This window comes from Microtus pennsylvanicus, chromosome 3 (assembly GCF_037038515.1).
Source record: "Microtus pennsylvanicus isolate mMicPen1 chromosome 3, mMicPen1.hap1, whole genome shotgun sequence".
Taxonomy (NCBI): domain Eukaryota; kingdom Metazoa; phylum Chordata; class Mammalia; order Rodentia; family Cricetidae; genus Microtus; species Microtus pennsylvanicus.
Window position 1 is genome coordinate 14,831,061 of NC_134581.1, and position 24,777 is coordinate 14,855,837.

A 24,777-nucleotide genomic window follows, 5' to 3' on the forward strand; every position below is an offset into this window, starting at 1 on the left:
CTCGAACTCACAGAGATCCGCCTGCCTCTGCCTCCCGAGTGCTGGGATTAAAGGCGTGCGCCACCACCGCCCGGCCAGTTTTGGCCATTTCTTTAGGGTCAGTCTCCATCATATGAGAATATCTGAATTCTTGAAGGATCTTTTCAGGAAGTATACAATGCTGGCTGACAGGATTTTTTTTTCTTCAGCACTTTGGTTTCTCCCCATTAACAATGCATCACTTTTCTGCATTAAAGATAGTTCTGTCTTTATTTTTTAGATCTTTATGGTGTGTATTGGGGAATCAATTTCCTTATGTTTTTGCTGTTTGGGATCACTCTTTTTGTTTGTTTTGAGACAGAGTCTCACTTTGAAGCCTTAATGGCATAGAATTCACTAGCAAACTAGGCTGACCTTGAAGATCCCTGGGCCTCTGCTGGGATTAAAGGCATGCACTAACATGCCTGGCAGGATTCACTTATTTTTTTAAAACTATATATATATGTTTTTATCAAATTTTAAAAATTTTGGTTAATTCTATGATAATTATATGACATGAATTAATTCTTATAAGGCAAGTAGAAACTATTACAGATACCCTTATTTTAAAAGTGAAATGTGAAATATGGAGGCCAGGTGCACACACTTTTAATCCCAGCACCCAGGAAGCAGAGGCAGGCAGACCTCTGAGTTTGAGACCAATCTGCTCTAGAGAGTGAGTTCCAGGATAATCAGGGCTGAAGAGAGAAAAACTGTCTTGAAAAACAAAAACAAAAACAAAAAAAAAACCCAACAACAAAAGTGAAATATGGAATTTGTATTAAGATATTTTTGAAGGAAGAGGTACAAATTATGGATATGTAACTTAATATAAAAAGAAATGAAATGAGGCAGATAGTAGATAATATGATACAAGAACCATAGTAGTGTTTTGCTTAATGCAAAAATCCATTTCCCTATGGTCATTAGCATTCCTGAAGAAGGAAGCACTGGACATAGGCACAGAGGAAATGACAGAACACAAAGTGACTGCTGTTGACACCACCATCCCTATACTACTGCTCCTCCTCCTCTTTTGTGTGCACAGGTACATTAGTGATAGGGAATCTCTTCTGTAGCCCTCTTGAACTACTTAAATACATAGAGTTATCTATGTCTAATTGCTTATAAAAACAAGGAAAAATGTAGCAAGAGCCCTGTCACTACTAGGTTACAGACCACTCACATTTCTGTAACTTAAAGGATTTGCTGTTAAGTCACTGAGGAAAATGGAAAGATACATGTACATGAGACCTTTTAGAGCATACTTTTCAGATAACTAGCTATGAAAGACAGGCAACACTACACCATGCATTTCTCTCACTCACCAATCCCCAAAGGGAGCCTTCTGAGGTGGCGACAATGGTAGCAGCTCTCGGGGTATTGTACATCAGAGCTAGTTCTCCAAAACTGCCACGGTTGTCATACTGACCAACAGAACGTGTTTGATTATCTTTTGTTACTAAAATGTCATAGGTTCCCCTAGAAGAATGACAAAAAATAATTAATTACTTCTGATAAGTTTAAGAACTGACTGCTACATATAAAACATAGGGGAGCAGAGCTGGGACATAGCTCACTTGATAGAGATTTTGCCTAGCATGCAGGAGGCCCTGAGTTTGATCCTAGATCTAGATAAACCAGGCATAGCTGCATGTCTGTAATTACAGCACTTAGGAGTTAGAAGCAGGAGGATCAGAAATTTAAGATCATCCTCAGCTACACGGTTCAATACCCAATGCTGGAGGAGCAGTCAGTACTATTAACTGTTGAGCCATGTCTCTAGCTCTGCATTTGATTTTGTATTTTATAACCGTGATAAATTAACTCGGTTCAGTAATTGTTTTGTAGCACTCCTGTGGATTTTTCTTGCAGAGAATTTCACTTCTTTTCCTCTATACATACTTACTTTACTTTTGCCTATTACACTGGCCAGAGCTTTTGGCACAGAATTTTCTGGAAATGGAGAGCACAGGAACCCTTCCTTAATATCAGTCTTTCAGTCTAACCCAGGCTGGCCTTCAAGTCCTGACCTGTGGCCTTAGCTTCCTGATAAGCCACTATATCTTGTCTGATAAACAGTTTATTACAAAAAGATGCTTAATTTTTACCAAGTATTCTGTGGATAGTATTGACTGTAAAGTTTTTCTTTCATAGTTTGCTGGAAACAAGGATAGAACTGATTAAAATAATCACACAAATTTCTACCTACTATAACTCAAGAAAAGTACTCAGAATTGACTAACATTTAGAGAAATAGACATGCTCAATGGATCACAGAAGCAAACCAACTTTTCGGAATTTCTGTAAAACAACTAACATCACATTAACAAGTCACTCAGAGAACCTCTGAGGGTTGGGGTGATGGCTCAGCTGGCAAAGGGCTTGCATACTGGGTGGTGGTAGAGCACGCCTTTAATCCCAGCACTCAGGAGGTAAAGGCAGATGGATCTCTGTGAGTTCGAAGCTATCCTGGTCTATAAATCATGTTTTGGACAACCGGGACTACACAAAGAAATCATGTCTCAAAAAACAAACAAACAAACAAATATCAGTTGTGGAGGCCTGCACTTCTAATCAGCACCAGGTATGCAGGGACAGGAAGATCCCTGAGCTTGATGGCCGTCTGTCTTACACTAGTCCTGGAGCTCCAGGTCCATGAGAGCCTGTTTCAAACAGAACAGCACCCGAGCATGTCCTCTTACCTCCAAACACTGAGGCAGCCACAATGACATTTGTGAAATCACAAACACACATGAACACACATGCACAAGTAAGTCCCCATGCAATCACTCCAAAACAGATAAAGATACTGAAAAGATGTGCAGAGTCACCCACAGACAATCCTAATAACAGTCAAAGTCACAAAAACAATTATTCTGGGTCTGAAGAGATGGCTCAAAAAAAAAAGGGGGGGGGGTTGGAGAGCTGGATCCATGGTTAAAAACACATACTGCTCTTCCAGAGGATCTAAGTTCAGATTCCAACAACCGCATCAGGCAGCTCACAACAATCATTTTAACTCCAGCTCCAAGGGATCTATCTGATGTCCTCTTCTGGCCTCTGTTGGCACTGTACTCAAATGTACAACCCCCACTACCCCTACCTCCCCTGCCCCATCACACATAAATAAAAATAATAACCTTAATTTTTTACACATGCACACAAATTTATTTATTTAAGTATGCATACACATAAGTAAAAGTAAATCTTCATACTCTGCCTAGCTCTGGCTATCCTAGAACTCACTATACAGACCAGTCCTTGAACTCACAGAGATCTGCCTGCCTCTTCCTTCAGAGTGCTGAGATTAAACGTGTGCACCACCACTGCTCAGCTTAATAAAAAAAAAAATTTTAACATTAAGAATAACAGAAGATAATGGACGTATGATAATGTTTTATTACCTTGAACTCCTTCCTTTAGGACTGAGGAAGAGTAAGAAGGAACCCCTACTCTTCCTCAGGGGAATACTATCAACTCAAGAGACTAAGATGCAGTAAGTCAGGGAAGTAAACCCAGCACAGCTTAGACTTGGTGCAGAGTCAGAAAGCATGGAGGTAAGGGGAGTACATTCACTTTTCACAGCAAGCTGAAAACCAAAGAGTCACACTAAGACAATACACAGTCACAGATACTCTGCAGGGATCAATTCAACTGAACACGGGCAAATGACATGTTTACAAAACACATCATGTCATTCTTTATCTAACGAAAAAGAAGATTTTCAACTATAAGCGGCATCTCCCCAAATAGGGTTTTACTCAGGACTGCAGTACACAGAGGCAGCTATGATCCCTGAAAGGTTTTGGGAAGCTTGTTTACCTGACACTAGACATCTTTGGGCTCAGCATAATATAGGCTTTTGTACTAAAAATCCAAGGAAGTGAGGCCGAATAATCCCAAAACTTCCCTACCGTTCTATGACATAAAAGTTGTCTCCATCATCTCCTTGGTCAATGACATGCTCGTCAGTTTTGACTATCCTTTCAAACATGGCATCGAGAACTTGAGAAAGCTGCTCCTAAGGTACACACAAAGAGAACAGATGGCTTTGACATTTACTGAGAAAACACGATGGTCAGCTGGGCATGCCCATGCCCTCACCCCCAGCCCCCGCCCCAAACAGAAACAAACATCCCATAAAGTTGTATTTATTCCAATTTATATGCCTATATACATTTGATCACCACCACCATTTAAACAGGAACCTAAGAGCTCTCGGAAATGAGTGTTTTGCACTATTTGGCTTTGGACCCCCTTTAACAGATGGCACAAGTACCAAGCCCCTTCTCTGTTATTTTGACAGGGTCTTACTATATAAGCCAGGTGGGCTTGGAATTTTTTTCAAGATGGTTTCTCTCTGTACCTTTGGCTGTCCTGGAACTTGCTCTGTAGACTAGGTTGGCCTTGAACTTTTCTGCCTCCTCAGTTCAGGTATTAAAGGCTTGAGCCACCATACAAGCTATCTTGGAATTTTGATAATCCTGTCAGTTTCTTAAAACTGGTTTGTCAATTCTTTTGAGATAGTATTCTCTTGAAAAAGCTTTCTAACTCATTTGACAGAGAATCGATATCCAAAATATATAAAGGATTAAACAAAAAAATAAAAAAGCATCAAACATCAGGGCTGAAGGTGAAGCTCAGCCATAGATCACTTGCCTAGCATGTGCAAGACCCTAGGCTCAATTCCCATCATGTCAAAAAAGAAAAATTAAACAAACAAGCAAAACCTCTTAGAAGCCCAAAATCATGTTTTAAAAAATAGGCAAATGATTTGAAGAGACATTTAGTAAAAGAAGTAGAAGGCCAGGAAAGTGTAACACACCTTTAATCCCAGCACTTGTGAGGCAGAGGCAGGTAGGTCTCTGTAAACTCCAGGAGAGTCAACCAGAGTTAAGTAATAGAAAGACCCTGTCTCAAAAATAGGAAGAAAAAAAAAGTACACAGGACCAGGGATATGGTTCAGTTGATAGAGTGTTTACCTAGCATTCAAGAAGCCCTGGGTTTGATTCTCAGTGCTGAAATAAAAAATAAAACCTTTAATTTCAGCACTGGGGAGATCGAAACAGAAGGATCAAAAGTTCAAGATTATCCTAGGCAGAATTCAAGGCCAAGCTAAGGTATTTGTATGGGATCTCTTCTAAAAAGCAAAGAGATGGGGGAACCTCAGTATTATCACCTGAGTCATCAGGGAAATGCAAACCAAAACTATAGTGAGATTTTATGCAACTATAAATGGGCATTATAAAAGCAATTAACAAATGCTGGTGGGGATGGAAAGGAAAGGAAGCTGTGGATACTGGTGATGGGAATGTAAATTAGTAGAGCCGTTATGGAAAACTGTGGCTAGGCTCCTCGGAAGACTAAAAATACAAATGCATATGATCCAGCAATTCCACTATTGTGGAATCAAAAGGAAATGAAGTCGGCAGACAAAAAAATACATATTCATTCTTGTTATTATTCATAAGAGCCAAAAGATGAAATCAGCCTATATGCCCACCAATATGTGAGAGGAAGAAGAAAATAAGGTAGCTACACAATGAGATAAGTGAAGAAAAATGAAATCATGTTGTTTGTAGGAAATGGATGGAAACAGCATCATATTAAATGAAGGCAGACGGACACAGAAGAACAGGTGGTCATGTTTTCTCTTACATGTGAAAACTGAACAACAGAAAAAATAACCTGACAGTGAAGGACCATGGAAAGGAAAGGCTGAATAGAAGGAAGAGGGATAGGAAGTTGGAAGAAACATTTACATATATGGAAATAGCACAGTGAATGAAACCCATTAATTTTCATAATATAGAATAATCATTATCATAAAAATAAAAGGTTTCCAACAAAAACTGATAATCTAAATCACGGTGTCAATTCCCCGAGTCTCACCCACATTGTCACTATCTAGATAACTCCAGTATACTGTCTATACTGGACATGGCTGTCACTTTTCCTAGAGATGTGGACATTAGTAAGATTATCAAATCTACAGAGCAGACAGCCTTGGAAGTTATCATCTGAGTAGGCCAGCACAGCACTAACCTCTAAAAAGGGTTTAATTTCTACCTCAATTTTTATGACTAACGGAGGCAAATCTGAGAACTTTTACCACATAATGTTACTTAAGAAGTAGTACCTAATGGGCAGGTAATATAAAGTTTCACTTATGTATAACACATGTAAATACATACTTACCAACACTGTATGTCATAACCAGAAAGCAAATATATGAATAAATATAATAAAAAGGAAACAACAGGGGCTGGAGAGATGGCTCAGGTTAAGAGCACTGGTTGCTCTTCCAGAGGTCCTGAGTTCAATTCCCAGCAACCACATGGTGGCTCACAACCATCTACAATGAAATACAATGCCCTTTTCTGGCATGTAGGCATATTTGCCAGCAGAACACAGTAAACATAAAAAATAAATAAATCTAAAAAAAAAAAAGGAAAGGAAAAAAAAAAACTACTAAATTCTGACCAAATACTGGTCTCAGCTTTCAATTGGAGTCCCCCTGTTAGATAGAAAGATTAATATTGGGGCAGGGAACACAAAAAAATATCAGTTTTACATTGAGGTTAAAAGCAGAGAGATCCATTGGGTGATGGTGGTGCACTCACAGATCTCTGTGAGCTCAAGGCCAGCCTGGTCTACAGAGCGAGTTCCAGGACAGCTAGGATTGCTACACAGAGAAACCTGTCTTGAAAGCAAAAAACCCAGAGAGACCAGAAGTTCAAGATCATTCTTGGCAGTCTGGCCTACAGGACTTCAAGTGTCCAAAAAGGGGGGGGAAGGCAGGGAATGACACACTGGAGAGATGCTCAGTAAGCCTGAATTTGATTCCAAAAACAATAAATAAATAAACAAACAAACAAATAAATATGCAGCTCCGGGAAGTGGTCACACATGACTTTAATCCTTTAATCCCAGCCCTCAGGAGGCAGAGGTAGGCGGCTCTCTGTGAGTTTGAGGCCAGCCTGGCCTATAGAGAGAGTTCTAGGACAGCCAGGACTATTTTATAGAGAAACCTTGTCTCAGAAAACCAAAAAAGGAAAAAACAAAAAATACACATCATGTAAAGAACGACACCAAAGGCTGACCTCTGGCCTCTCCATTCACGCACACGCACCTCCGCCACATACACCTACACATACAGAACAGCTTAGTTAGGTTTTAAATTCAATTCTCAGGACCAGAAGTATAAAACAAACAAACAAACAAACAAAAAACCAGATAAGCAAATAAAACAAAGAAACAGTTATAGAGTGGAATAATTTTATTTTTTGGAAATTCCATGTAATTTCTGTCAGAGTGACTATGCTTTCTAAAATTAAATGCCAAAAGCCATCTTCAGCCCTGAAGTCCCATGGGTGTTGGATACCATACAAACTGACAGACTAAATAGAATGCTTGCTACTGTGTGCCAACCATGTTCATGTAAAATGTGGACCAACATACCCTGGAATTTTCTAATTAAATGCTGCCAAGAAAAAAAGTATTTATAAAAAGAAAAAATATGGGCAATACATTCAAATGTTCATGAATAATCCAAACTAAGGGACATCTTAGGCCTGTTCTGAGCAGGTCCTCTTGTAACCTGCATCCTCCAGAAACTGTGATGAGGTGTCAGGAAAGGGGACATTCCACCCTAAAGGAAACAAAACTAGGGGGAACAAAATGACATAATCACAATCAAATCACAATATGAGTCTCGACTAGGAAACAGAAAAAAGAGCTGGGTATATAGTTTAGTTGTAGAGAGCTTGCCTAGCATGCTCCAGGCCATGAGTTCAATCCCCAGTATCACTGAAAATAGTATTAATCTTTAGGCTGGGAGTGGTGACATATGCCTGTAATCCCAGTCCTTGAGATCATTCTCAGTTACACAGGGAATCTGAGGCCAGCCTAGGCCAAATGAAATAAAAAACCCACAAAGCAAATTAAAAATGTACAATTAAAATATTTTTTATTATTAGAAAATACACCCCAAAAATCCTGTGATGGAAAGTCATAAAGTCTTACGTATGGATAAACAGCTCAGAACAAAAGTCCTCCTGTCTCCTCTCTCTGTATACAAACTTACATGTGAGGAGAGTATAAACGATGGAACACGTTAACTAGCCAGTGCGGTTCAAAGGCATATGGGGGCTGAGGAGTTGGCTCAGCGGGTGAGCGTGCTTAGGTGTGCAAACATGGTTTGAGTTCAAATCCCTAGGACATACATAAAAAATCTGGATATGGGGGGCTGGAGAGATGGCTCAGTGGTTAAGAGCACTGCCTGCTCTTCCAAAGGTCCTGAGTTCAATTCCCAGCAACCACATGGTGGCTCACAACCATCTGTAATGAGGTCTGGTGCCCTCTTCTGGCCTGCAGACATACACACAGACAGAATATTGTATACATAATAAATAAATAAACATTTAAAAAAAAATCTGGATATGGCTGTCACCCCAGCAAAGGTGAGGGTGAAAGGTAAAGACAGGAGAATTTTCCGAGGCTTAGTGTCAGGCTCCTTAGAGACGGAAGGGAGTACGGCTGTGATAGCAGGACACCAAACATCCTCTCTGGTCTCACAAGGGCACACATACCTGGATATATATGTGCATATATTGTATGCATACATCACACACACAGTTTTAAAAGTATAGGTTTTCATAGTACTATTTTTTTGACTTTATTATAAAGTTGAAATTTAAGAAATTATACACATTTGTACTTGGGAATGTGTGTGCATACGTGTGGAGACCAGAGGCTGACACTGAGTATATCCCCTCAGTTGTTTCTTACTTTACTTTTTGGGTCAGGGTCTCTTGCTGAGCCCAGAGCTTACTGATTGGCTAGACTAGTAGGCCAGTGAACTCAGAGAATCTGCAGGTTTCCACTCCCACTGTGCTCTAGTTATAAATGTATGGAACCATGTTGGGTTTTTTTATCTGGGTACTGGGGATCCAAATTCAAGTCCTCATATTTGTACAGCTACTAAGTCATCTTCCTGGCAGTAAGGGTGTAAAAATAGGCATTTCACCAGACGCTCGCCTTTAATCCTAGCTCTGGGGAGGCAGAGGCAAGCAGACCTCTGTGAGTTCGAGGCCAGCAAGACTACATAGTGATTTGGATAGTAAGGGCTATGTAGAGAGGCCCTGTCTCAAAAGATCTAAACAATGATACTAATATAATACATACACTACATATAATATTATGTATAATACGTTCACCACTGGCTGGCAAGACTGTCTTAAAACAAAACCATAGCTTCATTATAGTGATCAACAGAATAAAAGTGATTTTTTTAAATCAATAAATCTGAAGATACAAGACTAATTCAACTGTGGCTAACATGCTAAAAACTGCTTAAATGCCAAATAGAGAAAAAGTTAAAATAACATAACAATTTTTTTTTTCAAATCAATGTTACCTGGTCAAGGTTTTTGAAAAGAAGAATATCTTTGCAAGCTTCCTGAAGCCTGCATCTCTGCTCATCAGTTTTGGGATAAACCACCTGTCAATTGAAATAAAGCCAAGATAATTATTTTGTCCATTTGAAAATCACCCATTTAAAAATTAATGTATCTCTTTTTCCTAAAAAGCGTGGGGGGGGGAATAAGGAAAAAAAGCAAAACATTGTGTGTGTGTTTAAGCAAGTCTAATTCCACAAAACCAGCAAGCAGTGGGCTGCTTTGGGGAGGCAGTGCTCTGGAGCACTGCTAGAGCCACTAGCTGTCTGTGCAGCTGACAATCATCAGCTGTCTATCTCATCTGGATAGCAGGGAATCTAAAGTCTTCCTTCAATACATTTTGTACATCTACTCGATTCCAGGCACTCTCCACTCTGGAGACAACAGTGAACACATAGATAAAACTGTATGCCTTTACATTCTATAAACACACAAATATGTTGGAGTCCAACAAGACTAAGGACCAAAAGTAAGCAAGGGAGATAAGTATGAAAGTATGTTTACGTCTGGCTAGGTGAGGCCCTCCCGAGGAAGTGCCAACTATGTTAAGATGACTGGAAAGAGCAGGGCATCTTCTGGTGGGAGAATGAATAGCAGACGTGACAGGTGACAAAGAGAGATGAGACTGATGCAGACAGGGAAAGATCAGAACAGGCCAGTTGAGAGAGGGATGTCCAAATTCAGAGAGCGTGGTACACATACATCATAGAATAAATGGAACTTTCTCTTAACAACTTGGGGGTGGGTTGAGGCTATCAATTCAGGAAGAGATTTAATATTTGAAGGATCACAAGGCTGTTAAATTAGGGTTAGGATTAGGATTAGAGTTAGGACTAGAGGAAGCTGGGAAGCTTACACTATAGTTTGGACTAGGAGGTAACCATAAAGGTACCAAGTTTGCATTTGCTTTGATTAAATAAAATTAACCTTGGGTCAAGAGGCTCACTTAGCAACTAGGTGACAGAAAATAATCATCAGAGGGCATCAGATAGGCATCTGAAAGAGATAAAAAGACACACAGGAAGTAGTAAGGAGGGCTTTTTGGGAGCCACCAACAAGGAGAAAAGGTTAGCGAGGTGTTACTCAACCTTTCTGAGCTAGCAGGTTTTTATGCTGGCCTTTGAATCTCAAGTTTTATTTATAGATAGAAAATACAGATTTAGTTAAAACTACCTTTAGTGGCAGTGGCAAAGCCAAGGCTTGTAGGAAAAGAACTCCTGCCAGGCTTCAGCCAGAGAAGCAGGCTGGTAACTGTGGAATTGCAGTTGCTGGCTGTAATAGCAGTAGGTTAGGCACAGTCACTGTGCCGAAGATGAAACAGCATCAAGAAGTAGAGAAGTTTGGATAGATTTTGAAGGAAGTAGAACTAAATTTATTGAAAAATTAGATGAAGTGATAAAAAAGCAAAAAGAGTTAAGGATGACTCCAAATGAACAATGCTGTTATGATTTATGATGGAGGCAAAGGCAGCCAGCCAGCCTGGTATACAAAGTACCAGGAGAGCTAGAGCTAACAGAGAAACCCTGTCTCGAAAAAAACAAACAATAAACATAGTCAACTAGGATCCTATGCCAACAACATTTACAATCTAGAGTATATTCTTTCAGGTGTTAAGTCTCTGCAGATAACAATTAATGCAATAACAATTGCATTAATTATTTTTATTTTACAAAATTAATTATAAAATTAAAAAGCACCTCATTTAAACATATATGCTATGGAATGAATCCTATCCTCCAGACTCTCTTACTTTGCATGTAACACCATTTAGCCCTAGGTGATAATACTTTATCAGAGTCATTTTAGGTTCTTTCCAGTTTTTGCTGTTACAACAATATATGATCTCCATTTGTGAATCCCTGGGGAGAATTCTGCCCAGAACCTGCAGAATCTGGCTAATTCTAAGCTGACTATGTCTAAGGCTTCTGCGAAGTTAGTCAGGTTCTCCTCACCAAACTCTCAACCAGGGCTAGTTTCAATCTAGTGTATAAAAAATGGCATCCCGTAGACACTTTTAAATTTTATTTTCATTTATTCATTTATTCACCATTCCTTCACTTATTCATTTATTTTGGTTTTACAAGGCATGGTTTCTCTGTGTAGCCTGGGCTGTCTTGGAACTTGTTCTGTAGACCAGGTTGTTCTCAACGCCCAGAGATCTGCCTGCCTCTTGTCTCTAAAGTGCTGGGATTAAAAATGTGCACCTGGCTAAAATTTATTTTTATCAGTCACAAAACATTAAGTTTCTCTTCAATATTTTTCATACAAAATTTGCTTTTGTTCTTTCTCTTCCTTCCTCTGTTCTGATTCCGCTTTTTTCCCTCTCCCCTGCGTGACCATTGCACCTTCAGTAACCTTTCCATTTTCACGGCACAGGCATCCTTTCGCCATCCTCCTTAACCTTTCTCTACACCACCTATGGCTGCCTACTTAGCTTTACAGTCCACACTTACAGGCATGCAAACAGTAAAAGTTAGGGCTGCACAAGAGAGTATGTAACCTTTCACTGAGATTTTAATTCACATTTATTTTCACTATCAGTGATTAATCTGAGGTATGTAGTAGAAGAGAATCAGCAGGAAATGCAATTCTAAATGAATACTTTTAGTTCTTACCCTTGGATCACTATCTTCCTCTTCTTCATCAGGGTTATAGGTTTCTGCACAGACTAAAATGCGAGAGAGAAAAAAAAAGGAAATTATAAAATGTGTGATTTTTATAAAAAAAGAAGTATGGGATGTCATGTGGATACCAGAGGGTGCCTTTCTTATTCACTCTACACCTTATTTGTCTGTTCAATAGGTATGTATATATATATATTCATGTATGTATATATGTATGCATTTGAGACAGGGTCTCACTACGTAGCTCTAGCTGACTATGTAGTCCTACCTATCCCTCCTGAGTGTTGAAACTAAAGGCATGCACCACTACCCTAGGCCCTCACCTTATTTTTTAAGATGGTCTCTAATTGAATCTGGAGCTCAGACTCAGCTAGGCTAACTAGTTAGTGAGCTGCATGAACCCACTTGTCTTCCATCTTCCCCATAATGAGATTACAGATGTGTGCTGCCACACTTAAACCTTTTTTTTCTGCGTAGTTTTGGAGCCTGTCCATAGTCATCTTAAACTGAAATGTCACTAACAGTTGCATAATGTAATTTAAAAATCCAGTGGTAGACTGAATTATGCCTTCCCACCCAATCTATGCATTGAAGCCATATCAATACTATTACATTAAAAATTATATTTACAAAGTCTTTAAAAGCCGGGCGGTGGTGGCGCACGCCTTTAATCCCAGCACTTGGGAGGCAGAGGCAGGTGGATCTCTGTGAGTTCGAGACCAGCCTGGTCTACAAGAGCTAGTTCCAGGACAGGTTCCAAAACCACAGAGAAACCCTGTCTCGAAAAAGCAAAAAAAAAAAAAAAAAAAAAAGAAAAGTTTTTAAAGAGGTTATTAAGGTCATAAGAAAGTAGGACCTTATAAAAAGAAGAGAGTTTGGGAGAGGGCTAGCCTGTTAATGCTGGTAATGCTTGTAATGCAAGTTTGAGTATCCTCAGCATCCACATAAAAGTCTTTAAAGTGTGGGTGCTTTGTTCCCAGCACCCGGGAGGCAGAGGCAGAGGCAGATGGATCTCTATGAGTTCAGGGCCAGCCTGGTCTATAAAAGCTAGTTCTAGGGGCTGGAGAGATGGCTCAAATGGTTAAGAGCATTGCCTGCTCTTCCAAAGGTCCTGAGTTCAATTCCCAGCAACCACATGGTGGCTCACAACCATCTGTAATGAGGTCTGGTGCCCTCTTCTGGCCTGCAGATATACACACAGACAGAATATTGTATACATAATAAATAAATAAATATATAAAAAAAAATAAAAAGCTAGTTCTAGGACAGCCAGGACTGTTACACAGAAAAATCCTGTCTCGGAGAGAGAGGAGGGGAGGGGAGGGGAGGGGAGGGGAGGAGAGGAGAGGAGATGGAGACCGATGACTACTGGGACTGGAAAGATGGCTCAGCAGTTAGGAGCACTGGCTGCTTTTCCAGAGGACCCAGGTTATGGCAGCTTACATCCAGTTCCAGGGGATCCAGCTCCCTCACACAGATATATATGCAGGTAAAATATCAATGTACATAAAAATAATTTTTTTAAAAAAAGGAAGGAAGAAAGAAAGACACAGAAAGAAAGGAAGGAAAGAAAGAAAGAAGGAAGGAAGGAAGGAAGGAAGGAAGGAAGGAAGGAAGGAAGGAAGGAAGGAAGGACTCAGAGCAGGTATGGCAGTGTATGGAGAAATGGCTCAGTGGTTAAGTGTACTGGCTGCTCTTTTAGATAAACCAGGTTCAATTCCCACCACCTACATGGCACCTCACTCACAACTGTCTATAACTATAGCTCCAGGGGCCCAATACCCTCTTCTGGTCATCTCAGGAACCAGGCATGCATGTGGTTCACAGGCATGCATGTGGACAAAACACCCATAATATGAAATAAAGATAAATAAATAATTGGGGGGCTAGTTTTCAAGACAGGATTTCTCTGTAGATCTGGCTGTCCTAGAACTCACTCTGTAGACCAGGCTGGCCTTAGACTCACAGAGATCCACCTGCCTCTGCCTCTCAGTTGTTGGGATTAAAGGTATACGCTAGCACCACCCAGCATTAAATATTATAAAAATAAGAATAATTTGAGACTTTGATCTCTCGAGTCACACACATCTCCTCCATCACAACCTTGCTTTGCAGGGGTCTTTCTCTCGCTACATGACTTGATTTGTGTGGTTCTTCACCTTATATAAAAGTATTATTATACCTACTGGAAAAAATAATATAACTTGGACCACATTACATAACAAAAAATGTTATTAAACTAGTCCCATAAAGAAAACAACAACAACAAAAAAAAAACTCAGAAAGCGGGGATTTAGCTCATTTAGCTCACTGCCTGCTCTTCAGAGGTCCTGAGTTCAATTTCCAGCAACCACATGGTGGCTCACAACCATCTGTAATGAGATCTGGTGCCCTCTTCTGGCCCGCAGAGATACATGCAGACAGAATTGTATACATAATAAATCTTTTAAAAAAAAAGAGAGAAAAAAAGTTTCACACTCAACACTAAATAAATGGTAGCACACGCCTATAATCCAAGCACTTCGCATGTGTGAGAGAATCGGAAAGAAGCTCAAGGTCATCCTTGGACACACTGAATAGTCAGGGGCAACCTGGAGCACGTAAGACCCTGACTCAAAAAGGGAAAGGTGGGGCAACACAAATTTCTGTTATTTTCTATATTATGAAAGCATTAATTTTTGTTAACTACAAGAACATAAAAATGAGCTAGAGTTCTGGTACAACTAAAGTGCTTATTCTTGAGATAGTGGTACAAAAGAGGCATATCAGAGATACCTCTTCCCTGTAGCCTTATCTGTGCATTGCCTCTAAAAAGAGAAAAGACGGAGACAATGTTCAGTCTCTCAACAGAGAACACCACTTTCCACGATATAACTAAGGATTATAATTCAAATGACTTAAAAACTCATAAGAAAATTTAATGACAGCATAATCTAGGATACCAGAAATAGCAACATGAAGAATTACTCTTAGAAATAATTTGTAAATATAGAAAAATATTAAGACACAGATGCAAAAGGACCAATTATAATAATATATATATATTTACTTAAAGGAATCACAGGTAGTTCTACTTTAAGTATAATAAATTTATATAATACTGATAGCTTATAGTTCCAGTTTGGAGATGAATTTATGTTCACTTAAGATATTCCTCTGTTAAAATAGAATTTTAGCAGTATGTCATAAAAGAGAGCACATACCTGACACTCTTCTAGTAAATCTGCTAGGTGTCGGAACTGTAAAAAAAAAAAAAAAGTCAACATTTAGACAGCATCATTGTGTCACATGCTTCTCTTCTTACCCTTGCTTCACGCAAAGACTGCTGATGACAGAACTGACCCCCACACTCACCAGTGGGTCAGTCCATGCTCTTCCATATTTAACTACAAATTATTGTTACTCAACCTAATCATAAAAAAAAAACAATATAAAAGATACTTCCCTGCTGGCAGTGGTGCATAACTTTAAATCCATCACTCAGGAGGCAGAAGCAGGCAGATCTGAGTTCGAGGCCAGCCTGGTCTACAAAGCAAGTTCCAGGGACAGGCTCCAAAGCTATACAGAGAAACCCTGTCTTGGGAGCTGGGGAGTGGAAAATACTTCCATAAAAATAAAAAAGCTCCTAGGGGCTGGAGAGATGGCTTAGCGTAAGAGCACTCACTGCCTGCTCTTCAGAGGTCCTGAGTTCAATTTCCAGCAACCACATGGTGGCTCACAACCATCTGTAATGAGATCTGGTGCCCTCTTCTGGCCCGCAGAGATACATGCAGACAGAATTGTATACATAATAAATCTTTTTAAAAAGAGAAAAAAAAGAGAAAGGGAGGGAGGAAGAGAAAGAGAGAGAGAGGAAGGAAAGAAGGAAGGAAGGAAGGAAGGAAGGAAGGAAGGAAGGAAGGAAAGTTCCTTAGAACTTCAAGGCACCAGAGGACCTGAGTTTGGTTCCCAAGACCTAGGTTGGGCACCTCACAATACTGTCTTCTTCTGGCTTCCGTGGGCACATGTGTTTATATATGTAATATATGTAGCTAAAGATAACCTGGAACTTATTCTTACACATACTCATACATAGACACACACATACACATAATTTAAATTTTATTTTGAGATTTTATTTATGCTTATATGTGTTTTGCCTAAATGTATATCTATGCAACATGTGGGTACTTGGTTCCCAGAGAGGCCAGAAGATAACCCTGGATTCCCTGGAACTGCAGTTAGTGTGAACCACAATGTTGGTGTGTAGACGAAGGTTTCTGTCTCGCCCAGTCCCGCAGCCATTCAATCCCAAATAAACACACAGAGGTTTATATTCTTATTAACTGTCTTGACTATTGTTCAGGCTTATTATTAACTAGTACTTATGACTTAAATTCACCCATAATTCCTGTGTATGTTTAGTCACGTGGCTTGGTACCTTTTCTCAGTAAGGCATTCTCATCTTGTTTCCTCTCTGTCTAGCTGGTAACTGACGCTCTGCCTTTCACCTTCCCAGAATTCTCCTAGTCTGGCTGCACTACTTATACTTCCTGCCCGATCAATCAGCATTTTATTAATTCAATGAGTGACAAATCTTTACAGTGTACAAGAGCATTGCCCCAGAGCATGGGTGCTGGGAATTGAGCTTAAGTTCTTTAGAAGAGCAGTCAATGCTCTTAACCACTGAGGTATCTCTCTAGCCCCAATTTAAAATAAAATAAATCTCAGTGAGTAAAGGTGCTTGCCCCCAAGCCTGATAATCTGAATTCCATTCCATAAGCCATATGGTGGAAAGAGAACTCTTGAAAATTGTCCTGTGACCTCTATACACATGCTATGATATGTTTGCCCCTGGCCAATAATAAATGTAACTATAAAAAATATAAGCCAGGCGGTGGTGGTGTACACCTTTAAGTCCACCACTCAGGAGGCAGAGATGGGAGGATCTCTGTGAGTTCAAGGCCAGCCTGATCTACAGAGCAAGTTCCAGGACAGGCTCCAAAGAAACCCTGCCTCGAAAAAAACAAATGTGTGTGTGTGTGTGTGTGTGTCACTGGAGAGATGATTCAATGAAGGGTATTGGTTGTTCTTCATGCTCATCCAGTATATTTTTAACTCTAGTTCCAGAAGATCTGACACCCTCTTCTGTCCTCTATAGGCATCAGGTACACATGTGGTAAACACACATACAGGCAAAATACCAATACATAAAATTATTAAAATATATCCTGTATGGAAGTACATGTATGTAAACCCAGTGCTTGAGAAATTGAGGCAGGAGTATTACAAGTTTGAAGCCAGACTGGGTTATTTACCAAGACTCTATCTCTAAAAACAAAATCAAACCAACAAGGCACAAATCTATAACTAAGGGGTAGGAACACTTGTTCTTTCTGTGAAGCCCTGGGCTCAATCTTTAGCATAAGGGGGCAAATGGGGGTAAAGAATGGAAAACTGCATTACAAAAGCAAACAAAAACCTTCTCCACTTTCTAAAAGGAGAAAATTGAGTTTGAAGATACAGTTTACCTGTCAGGGTACTTGCACAGCATCTGTGAAATACTAGGTTTGATCACCAAGACTTCCTAAACACCCATGTGGCTCATGGTTAATAATTCTAGTACTCAGGAGGAAGAGAAGTTCTTGGTTACTCTTAGTAAGACATTGAGTTCCAGGACAGTTTGAGGTATATTGATATCCTGTCTAAAAATAAGCCAAAATGAGGGGAGGAAAAGGAAACTTGAAAATGAGTAGAAACAAACAAACAAACAAAAAAAAAACCTGGAAGATAGATCAGAGAGTCTAACAAAGTTACTTGAAGGATTGTGGCACACTGTCCTGCAGCTTTGGTTGCTGAACTTCAATTTCTGGAAGCACATGTTACCTCTTCAAGTAGATAACATCCTCTCTCTGTTCTTAGCACGACAGGCTCTCTAATGCTGTGCGATCATCCTCTTGTACACTTTAAAGATTTGTCATTTGAACTGGTTTAATGAAACACTGATTGGCCAGTAGCCAGGCAAGAAGTATAGGCAAGACAACCATAGCAAAGATGATGGGGAGAAGGGCAGAGAAAGAAAGGTAGAGTCAGGAGATGCCAGTAAGATGCAGAGAGAACAAGATAGGCACACCATACTGAGAAAAGGTACTGCCACGTGGCAGAACATAAATAAGGAATATGGGTAAACTTAAATTGTAAGAGCTAGTTAATAAGCCTAAGGTATTGGTTGAGCATTTATAAGCAATATTAAGCCTCTGTGTGGTAATTTGGGAAGCAGCTGCCGGGTATTTGGGACCAACTGGATCTGAGACAGGAAACTTCTGCCAACATACCATTATGATTATCTGCAAAGCTACAAGTTAGAACATGGGACCTGATGAACATGAATACTACAATCTCATCTTCTTTCCCAAGAAATATTAAATACTGTATCTATTATGGATCTTCCTGGTCATCTCTGGTACATCGCTGAGCATGAGAATGAGAAGATTGTGGGCTATGTACTGACAAGATGAAGAAGGACCTGATGCTGTTTTTTTTTTTTTTTTTAAATTTTCGAGACAGGGTTTCTCCTTAGCTTTTTGGTTCCTGTCCTGGAACTAGCTCTTGTAGACCAGGCTGGCCTCAAACTCACAGAGATCCGCCTGCCTCTGCCACCCGAGTGCTGGGATTAAAGGCGTGTGCCACCACCGCCCGGCTGTGACGCTGTTTCTTCATGGACACATTACCCAACTGATCATGAAGCATTCAGAGGTACCCAGAAGCTGATGAACTAGACCTTATGAGCCACATTTAAAAACTTTAGTGCTAGCACAGCAGAGCTGACCCTATTGACAAGGTTATAGGTGAACCACCCCAAGAACACGAGCATGGGAGATCTGGCAGCACCCCTCATCTGGCATATGGTGGTGTGGGTGGAAGACATACCTACTACCTTCGCACTTCCCCAACCCCCACCCCACAATGCCTATGACAGATGTGCTAGCCCCTTCACCAGCTGCAGCCCTCAGGAGAGTGGCCCCTGCACCTTGCGGAGGTAACACATTAGAGCTGGCCCTGATGGTGCAGGTGTGGGAGTTCCAACCCTGAGGGCATGAAAGCAGGAGAACTGGCCCTGCTCTTTGCTCATTGCTGCAAGGGGTAAAATAGCTGGGGCAATGCTGGAGAGCTCACACTGGTGGTGAGGATGGGGTGAGCTGGCGGGTTGACCAACCCTGTAACTACCCAGGCCCAGAACCAGGTTATGAGTTGGCCCACCCCAACATTACTCCATCTGTGATCTGCAGGAGCACATGAAGGGGCTAGTCCTATAGATGCAAAACTTCAGGATCTCCACAACACAGGGCAACAACAGGATATCCAAGGAGAGCCCAGCATCAAGAGTGTAGCAGAAACCAGAGGCCTTGACCAGACCAATGACTCTTTGTGGTGAACACTTACAAGAAAAGGTTTACTAGACTCACTGTCAGACTACAGCTTCCCTGAAGATATTTTTCCTTTTTTCTTTTCTCTTCTTTTCTTTTTTCTCTTAAATTTTATTTTGTGGGGCTGGAGAGATAGCTCAGTAGTTAAGGGCATCTTCCAAAGTTTCAATTCCCAGCACCCACATGGCAGTTCACAACTATCTATAACTCCAGTTCCAGGGGACCCGATACCCATGGAAAATAACCAATGCACATAAAAATAAATTTTTTAAAAAAAATACATTTTTGTGAATGGGTGGGTTGCAAGGACAGGGGTGGATACAAAGAGACAGGGAAATGAATAGGATCGGGATGCACGATGTAAAAGGCACAAAGAATAAACACAAAAGTTTAAAAAAATTTAAAAATTTACTGCTAGGCCAGGTGTGGTGGCATGTACCTTTAGTTCCAACACTGGTCACATCCAGTTAAGACTGCTGAGAGAGAAAACAAGCATGTATGTGTCAGCTCACTTTTTTCTTCTTTTTTATTCATCTAAGATCCAAACACAGGAAATAGTTCATCCTACTTTTAGGCTGGGTCTTCTCTTCCTACATCAATCAGAGTGCTCAGATTAGTCCCTTGCAGCCTAACATGATCTAGACTTCACTTAGACTCTTCCCAGGTGATCCTACGTTGTCCAGTTGACAATCAGAACAAACCATCACATTCTAAGACCCTTCGCTTTCTGGTGGCAGATGAGGTGACACCAGCTAGTGCTGAGGAGGGTTAGATGTGGTGCTGGGCTCCAGGAAGAGTCAGGAAGCCCAGAACAGGGCACTTCTTATTCAGAAGAGGCCTGTGCCTGTCCACAGGGAATTTGCCAATCCATGAACCCTAATGTCCAAGATGATCAAAAGACTTGGATTCATGACCTGCTTGAGTGTAGAAGGTCCTCCTGTCTCAGTTACATCTTAGCCTGTCTGTTCTGCAGTATCCACTCTGGGTTCATCTCATTGACCTGAACGGTTGTTCATTCTAAGCTCTCAAGAACCATATTCCCAGCTGGGCGGTGGTGGCGCATGCCTTTAATCCCAGCACTCAGGAGGCAGAGGCAGGCGGATCTCTGTGAGTTCGAGGCCAGCCTGGTCTACAAGAGCTAGTTCCAGGACAGGAACCAAAAAAGCTACGGAGAAACCCTGTCTCAAAAATTAAAAAAAAAAAAAAAGAACCATATTCCCCATGACCTACTGTGATCATGAAGGAACACCTGGAGACAAGAACCTGCTGTGCAAGAGCCATGGCACTTAAGGCCACAACAAAGCTTTCCTTGGTCTCTTCCTGCCATACTGCCACAAAAAAAATTTTTTTTTAATGTATACAGTGTTCTGTCTGCATGTGTGCCTGCATGCCAGAAAAGTGCACCAGATCTCATCATAGAAAGCAGTGAGTCATCACCATGTGGTTGCTAGGAATTGAACTCAGGACCTCTCGAAGAGCAGCCAGTGCTCTTAAGCACTGAGTCAAATATTCAGCCTGCCACGGAATTTTTTGCAGTAGTTCTATGTTGGGTTGTGAATGACCTGAAAGGTTCTCTCCTACAATGCCAAATAGGAAGAAAGGAAAATTCTTGAAGGTCCTTGCTTTCAGGCTGACATTACTCATCTACAGTTTCATATGTGAGACACAGTCAAGACCATCAAGTCAGACTTTATGGTCCCTTCTTCCTCTTTTCTGGTGAAAAATTTTCCATTTCTTTTTGCTTCCCCTGAAAACTCTCATTGTATCCTTCTTTCCTACCCAACGGGACAAGTATTTTTCTCCTTTTCAGTGGGAGGAAATGATAAGTCAGTGCCTTTCCTCCATGAGCAAGACAACATAGAACTACTGCAAAAAAATTCCAAGTTGGCCTTGAACTCACAGAGATCCATCTGCCTCTGCCTCTAGAGTGCTGGGATTAAAGGTGTGCGCCACTACTGCCCAACTATACCAGCTGTTAGTGTTTGTATATTCACTGAATGTGAATTACCAAAGTACATAATATTTTCATGTTTAAATTTATGAAAACTAGCTATACATGGATTTAAGTGTAGTCATCTAATGTTAACTGTCTGGAGACAAGAAATAACTCTGTGCTCTGTAATCAAAGCCAGCCCCATCAACTAATTAAAAAATCTACCCCAGAACAGAACCTGGAGAGATGGCTCATAATTAAGGGTTCCTGCTTTTCTTCCCAGCACCTGGCAGCTCAACTATCAGGAACTCAAGTTCCAGATCATCTGACACCTCTTTTAGCTTCCAGAAGCACTGCATACACGTGGTGCAGGCAAATACAAATACTCATGCATATAAAAAAAATTCTTTTAAGGGCTGGAGAGAAGGTTTAGTGGTTAAGAGCACCGGCTGCTCTTCCAGAGAGGGTTCAATTCCCAGCACCCACATGGCAACTCACAACGTCTGTAACTACAGTTCTAGGGAACCTGAAACTTTCACACAGAAATATATACAAGAAAAACACCAATGCACATAAAGTAAAAATATTTTATAAAAAATCTACCTGAACACATTCAAATGTTGTATGCATGTATCTTTGTTTGGGACAGAGTTTCTTTGTATAACAACAGCCCAGGCTATGCTGGAACTTACTTTGTAGATCAGGCTGGCCTCAAACTCATGGAGATGTAACTGCCTCTGCTTCCCAAGTGCTGGGATTAAAGGGATGTGCCACTACCGCTAGCTAACTCTGAAACTGTTTTACTCCATCCCTTCAAGCATGTTTATCTCTTTATTTTAAATATTTGAGCTTTTTAACATTCACATCTAAGGCAGTAGACAGCTCAAGAGACAGCCTCAGCTCACTTGAGTGGTGTCTCGCCAGCATTAGACACACTGACTGTCTCTAGTAGTTTGATGATAGGCTTGGCACACTAGGAAAATATAAATGACTTTGGTAGTAGTTATTTTATAGAACCACTGGCTGCTTTTCTTGTTACTAGGAGACAACAAAATTATAGCAACCTAATTTCAGTTATGCCTTTTTAGATAATAAAAGTAGATCACTGACAGAAAAAAAAATTCTATCTCAAATGCAAGCTTATTAATGATCCTAGGAAAAATAAATTTGAATGTGATTTTCCTTGTTTTCACTCATTTGCCCCACATGCCCGGATTCCCCCCATATTTGCAGGCTCATTCTCTTCGGATGGTCCTCTGGTGCTGGCTGTCCTGGCTGTCAGTCAGAGGCCCTCTTCTCACTTGATCACTCTCCTGCCCCAGAAAACTCAATAATGCTCATCAGTGCAAACACCAACTCACACTTAGACCTGGATTTGTCCTGGGAGATCCAAACAAGAATATCCAACTGCTTGTTTGTTTCCTGTCTACCCAGACCCAAATAATCACACAGAAGCTCTATTAATCACAACTCTGTTTGGCCAATGGTTCATGCATATTTAAAGCTAGCTCTTACACCATAAATTAACCCACTTCTATTAATCTGTGTATCACCAAGAGGCTGTGGCCTACCAGTAAGTTTCTAGTGTCATCCTCCCTCAGCAGCTACATGACATCTCTTTGACTCTGCTTAATGCCTACCCTCTATATATCCCTGTTTAGATTTCCTGCTTCGCTTAACTCTGCTAAGCCATTGGTCGAAACAGTTTTATTCATTGTTCAATAAAAGCAACACATATACAAAGGACATCCCACATCACATCTCAGAGATGTCAAACCTACATACATATCTATCATCAAACACAGGGGCTCCTCCATCCTTCCCAAGCTCATTTTTCACATTCTTTATCGAAAGAACACTGCTGTCAATCCAAAGTATAAGCTGGAAATTCAAATGTCCTCTTTGATTTTCTCATATTCAGTATCCATTCTGTCCCTGAGACCTGGCCATGTAAGCCTTCTATATCTGACCTAAAGTCGTCTCCAGTACTCTCTCTTCCAACTCAGGCAAACATCAACCCTACGTTACAGCAACATCCAAAGTGATACATTATCTGCATCTGCTTCTGACCCTCCCTAATCTTTCCCAGGCAACTATGAAAGTAATCTTTTCTAACCAGAGTCTGCAGCACTTCACATCTTATATTTAAAATTCTTTAGTAGCCTTTCCACAGTTCTAAGGATGAAGACAAAACTACCATGCTTTTCTTCCTCTCTGCATTTGGCTACTGTACTGGCCCTTCTCCCATTTTATCTTGATTCAGTGGCTTCTAGAATGGTTTTCTCACCATTTGTGGAGTTCCATAGTCATTGTCCCATTGCTGTGAAGAGACACCAAGTTGACCAAGTCAACTTATAGTTTTGGTTGTGAGCCTAGCCCTTAGTGGCTGTGCCATCTCTCCAGCCCTACCTACCAAGTCAACTCTTATAAAGGAAAGCATTTCATTGAGGGGCTTGCTTAGTTTCAGAGGCTGGGCCCATTATCATCATGGCAGGAAGAATGGCATGGCACTGGAGCAATAGCTGAGAGCTACATCCTGATCTGTAGGCTACAGGAAAGAAAACTGGGCCTGGCATGGTTTATGACACCTCAAAGCCTACCTCCAGTGATACTTCCTTCAAAAAACCCACAACTCCAACTAGACCAGACCTTCTAATCTGTCTCAGTGGCACTCCCTGATGACTAAGCATTCAAATATATGAGCCTATGTAGGCCATTCTTATTTAAACCACCACAAGGAATGAACACCATTGAAGCCTTTGAAACTATAAGAGTTTTCACTTTCAGACTCGCTTTAACTGACTTTGCAGATGAGGTCATAGCCCTGTCACAGACTCTGAGAAAACAAAGTATCTTCCCTTCAGAGCAGTGAGTGATACCACAGCAAATGCTAAACTAATGTTATTCATTTGTTGGTTGCTTATGGTCTCCCTTTCCTGAGCCTAATTGCCAAGGCATGAAATTAGGTTTATCTTTGCTTGCCCATGTAGTCTCAAAGCCTGGCACACTATGTGTGTGTGTGTGCTTATGTAAGTGTTCATGATTATATCTGAAAGGATGGGAAAACAAAAGAAAATTCTACAGTGAATGAATGAAGGTCGGAGGATAACTCTGTGGAATTGATTCTCTCCTTACACCTTTATCTAGGTTCTAAGGATCCAACTGAGATCACTAGGCTTGACGACAAGCACAATTACTCCTGAACCACTGTTACTACACAGCTTTTGTACATATTTGTTAAGTAATCTCACTTAAATTCATACTACCACAAATATGCATCAGAATATTCATCTTTGGGGTAGAATATAACTCACTATTTTTAACCAAAAGTTAGC

At 40.6% G+C, this 24,777-nt stretch overlaps 1 protein-coding gene across 1 annotated transcript in view; it reads right to left on the reverse strand.

The window, feature by feature from the left end:
* Prkar2a (protein kinase cAMP-dependent type II regulatory subunit alpha) overlaps positions 1-24,777 on the reverse strand; it is a 65,531-nt gene that overhangs the window by 21,418 nt on the left and 19,336 nt on the right. Inside the window, exons 2-6 of the mRNA XM_075964599.1 lie at positions 15,307-15,342; positions 12,095-12,147; positions 9,440-9,523; positions 3,936-4,042; positions 1,347-1,500 (exon numbers count right to left, since the gene is read on the reverse strand). Coding sequence (XP_075820714.1) covers positions 1,347-1,500; positions 3,936-4,042; positions 9,440-9,523; positions 12,095-12,147; positions 15,307-15,342 — 434 coding nt within the window. The remainder of the gene's footprint in view (positions 1-1,346; positions 1,501-3,935; positions 4,043-9,439; positions 9,524-12,094; positions 12,148-15,306; positions 15,343-24,777) is intronic.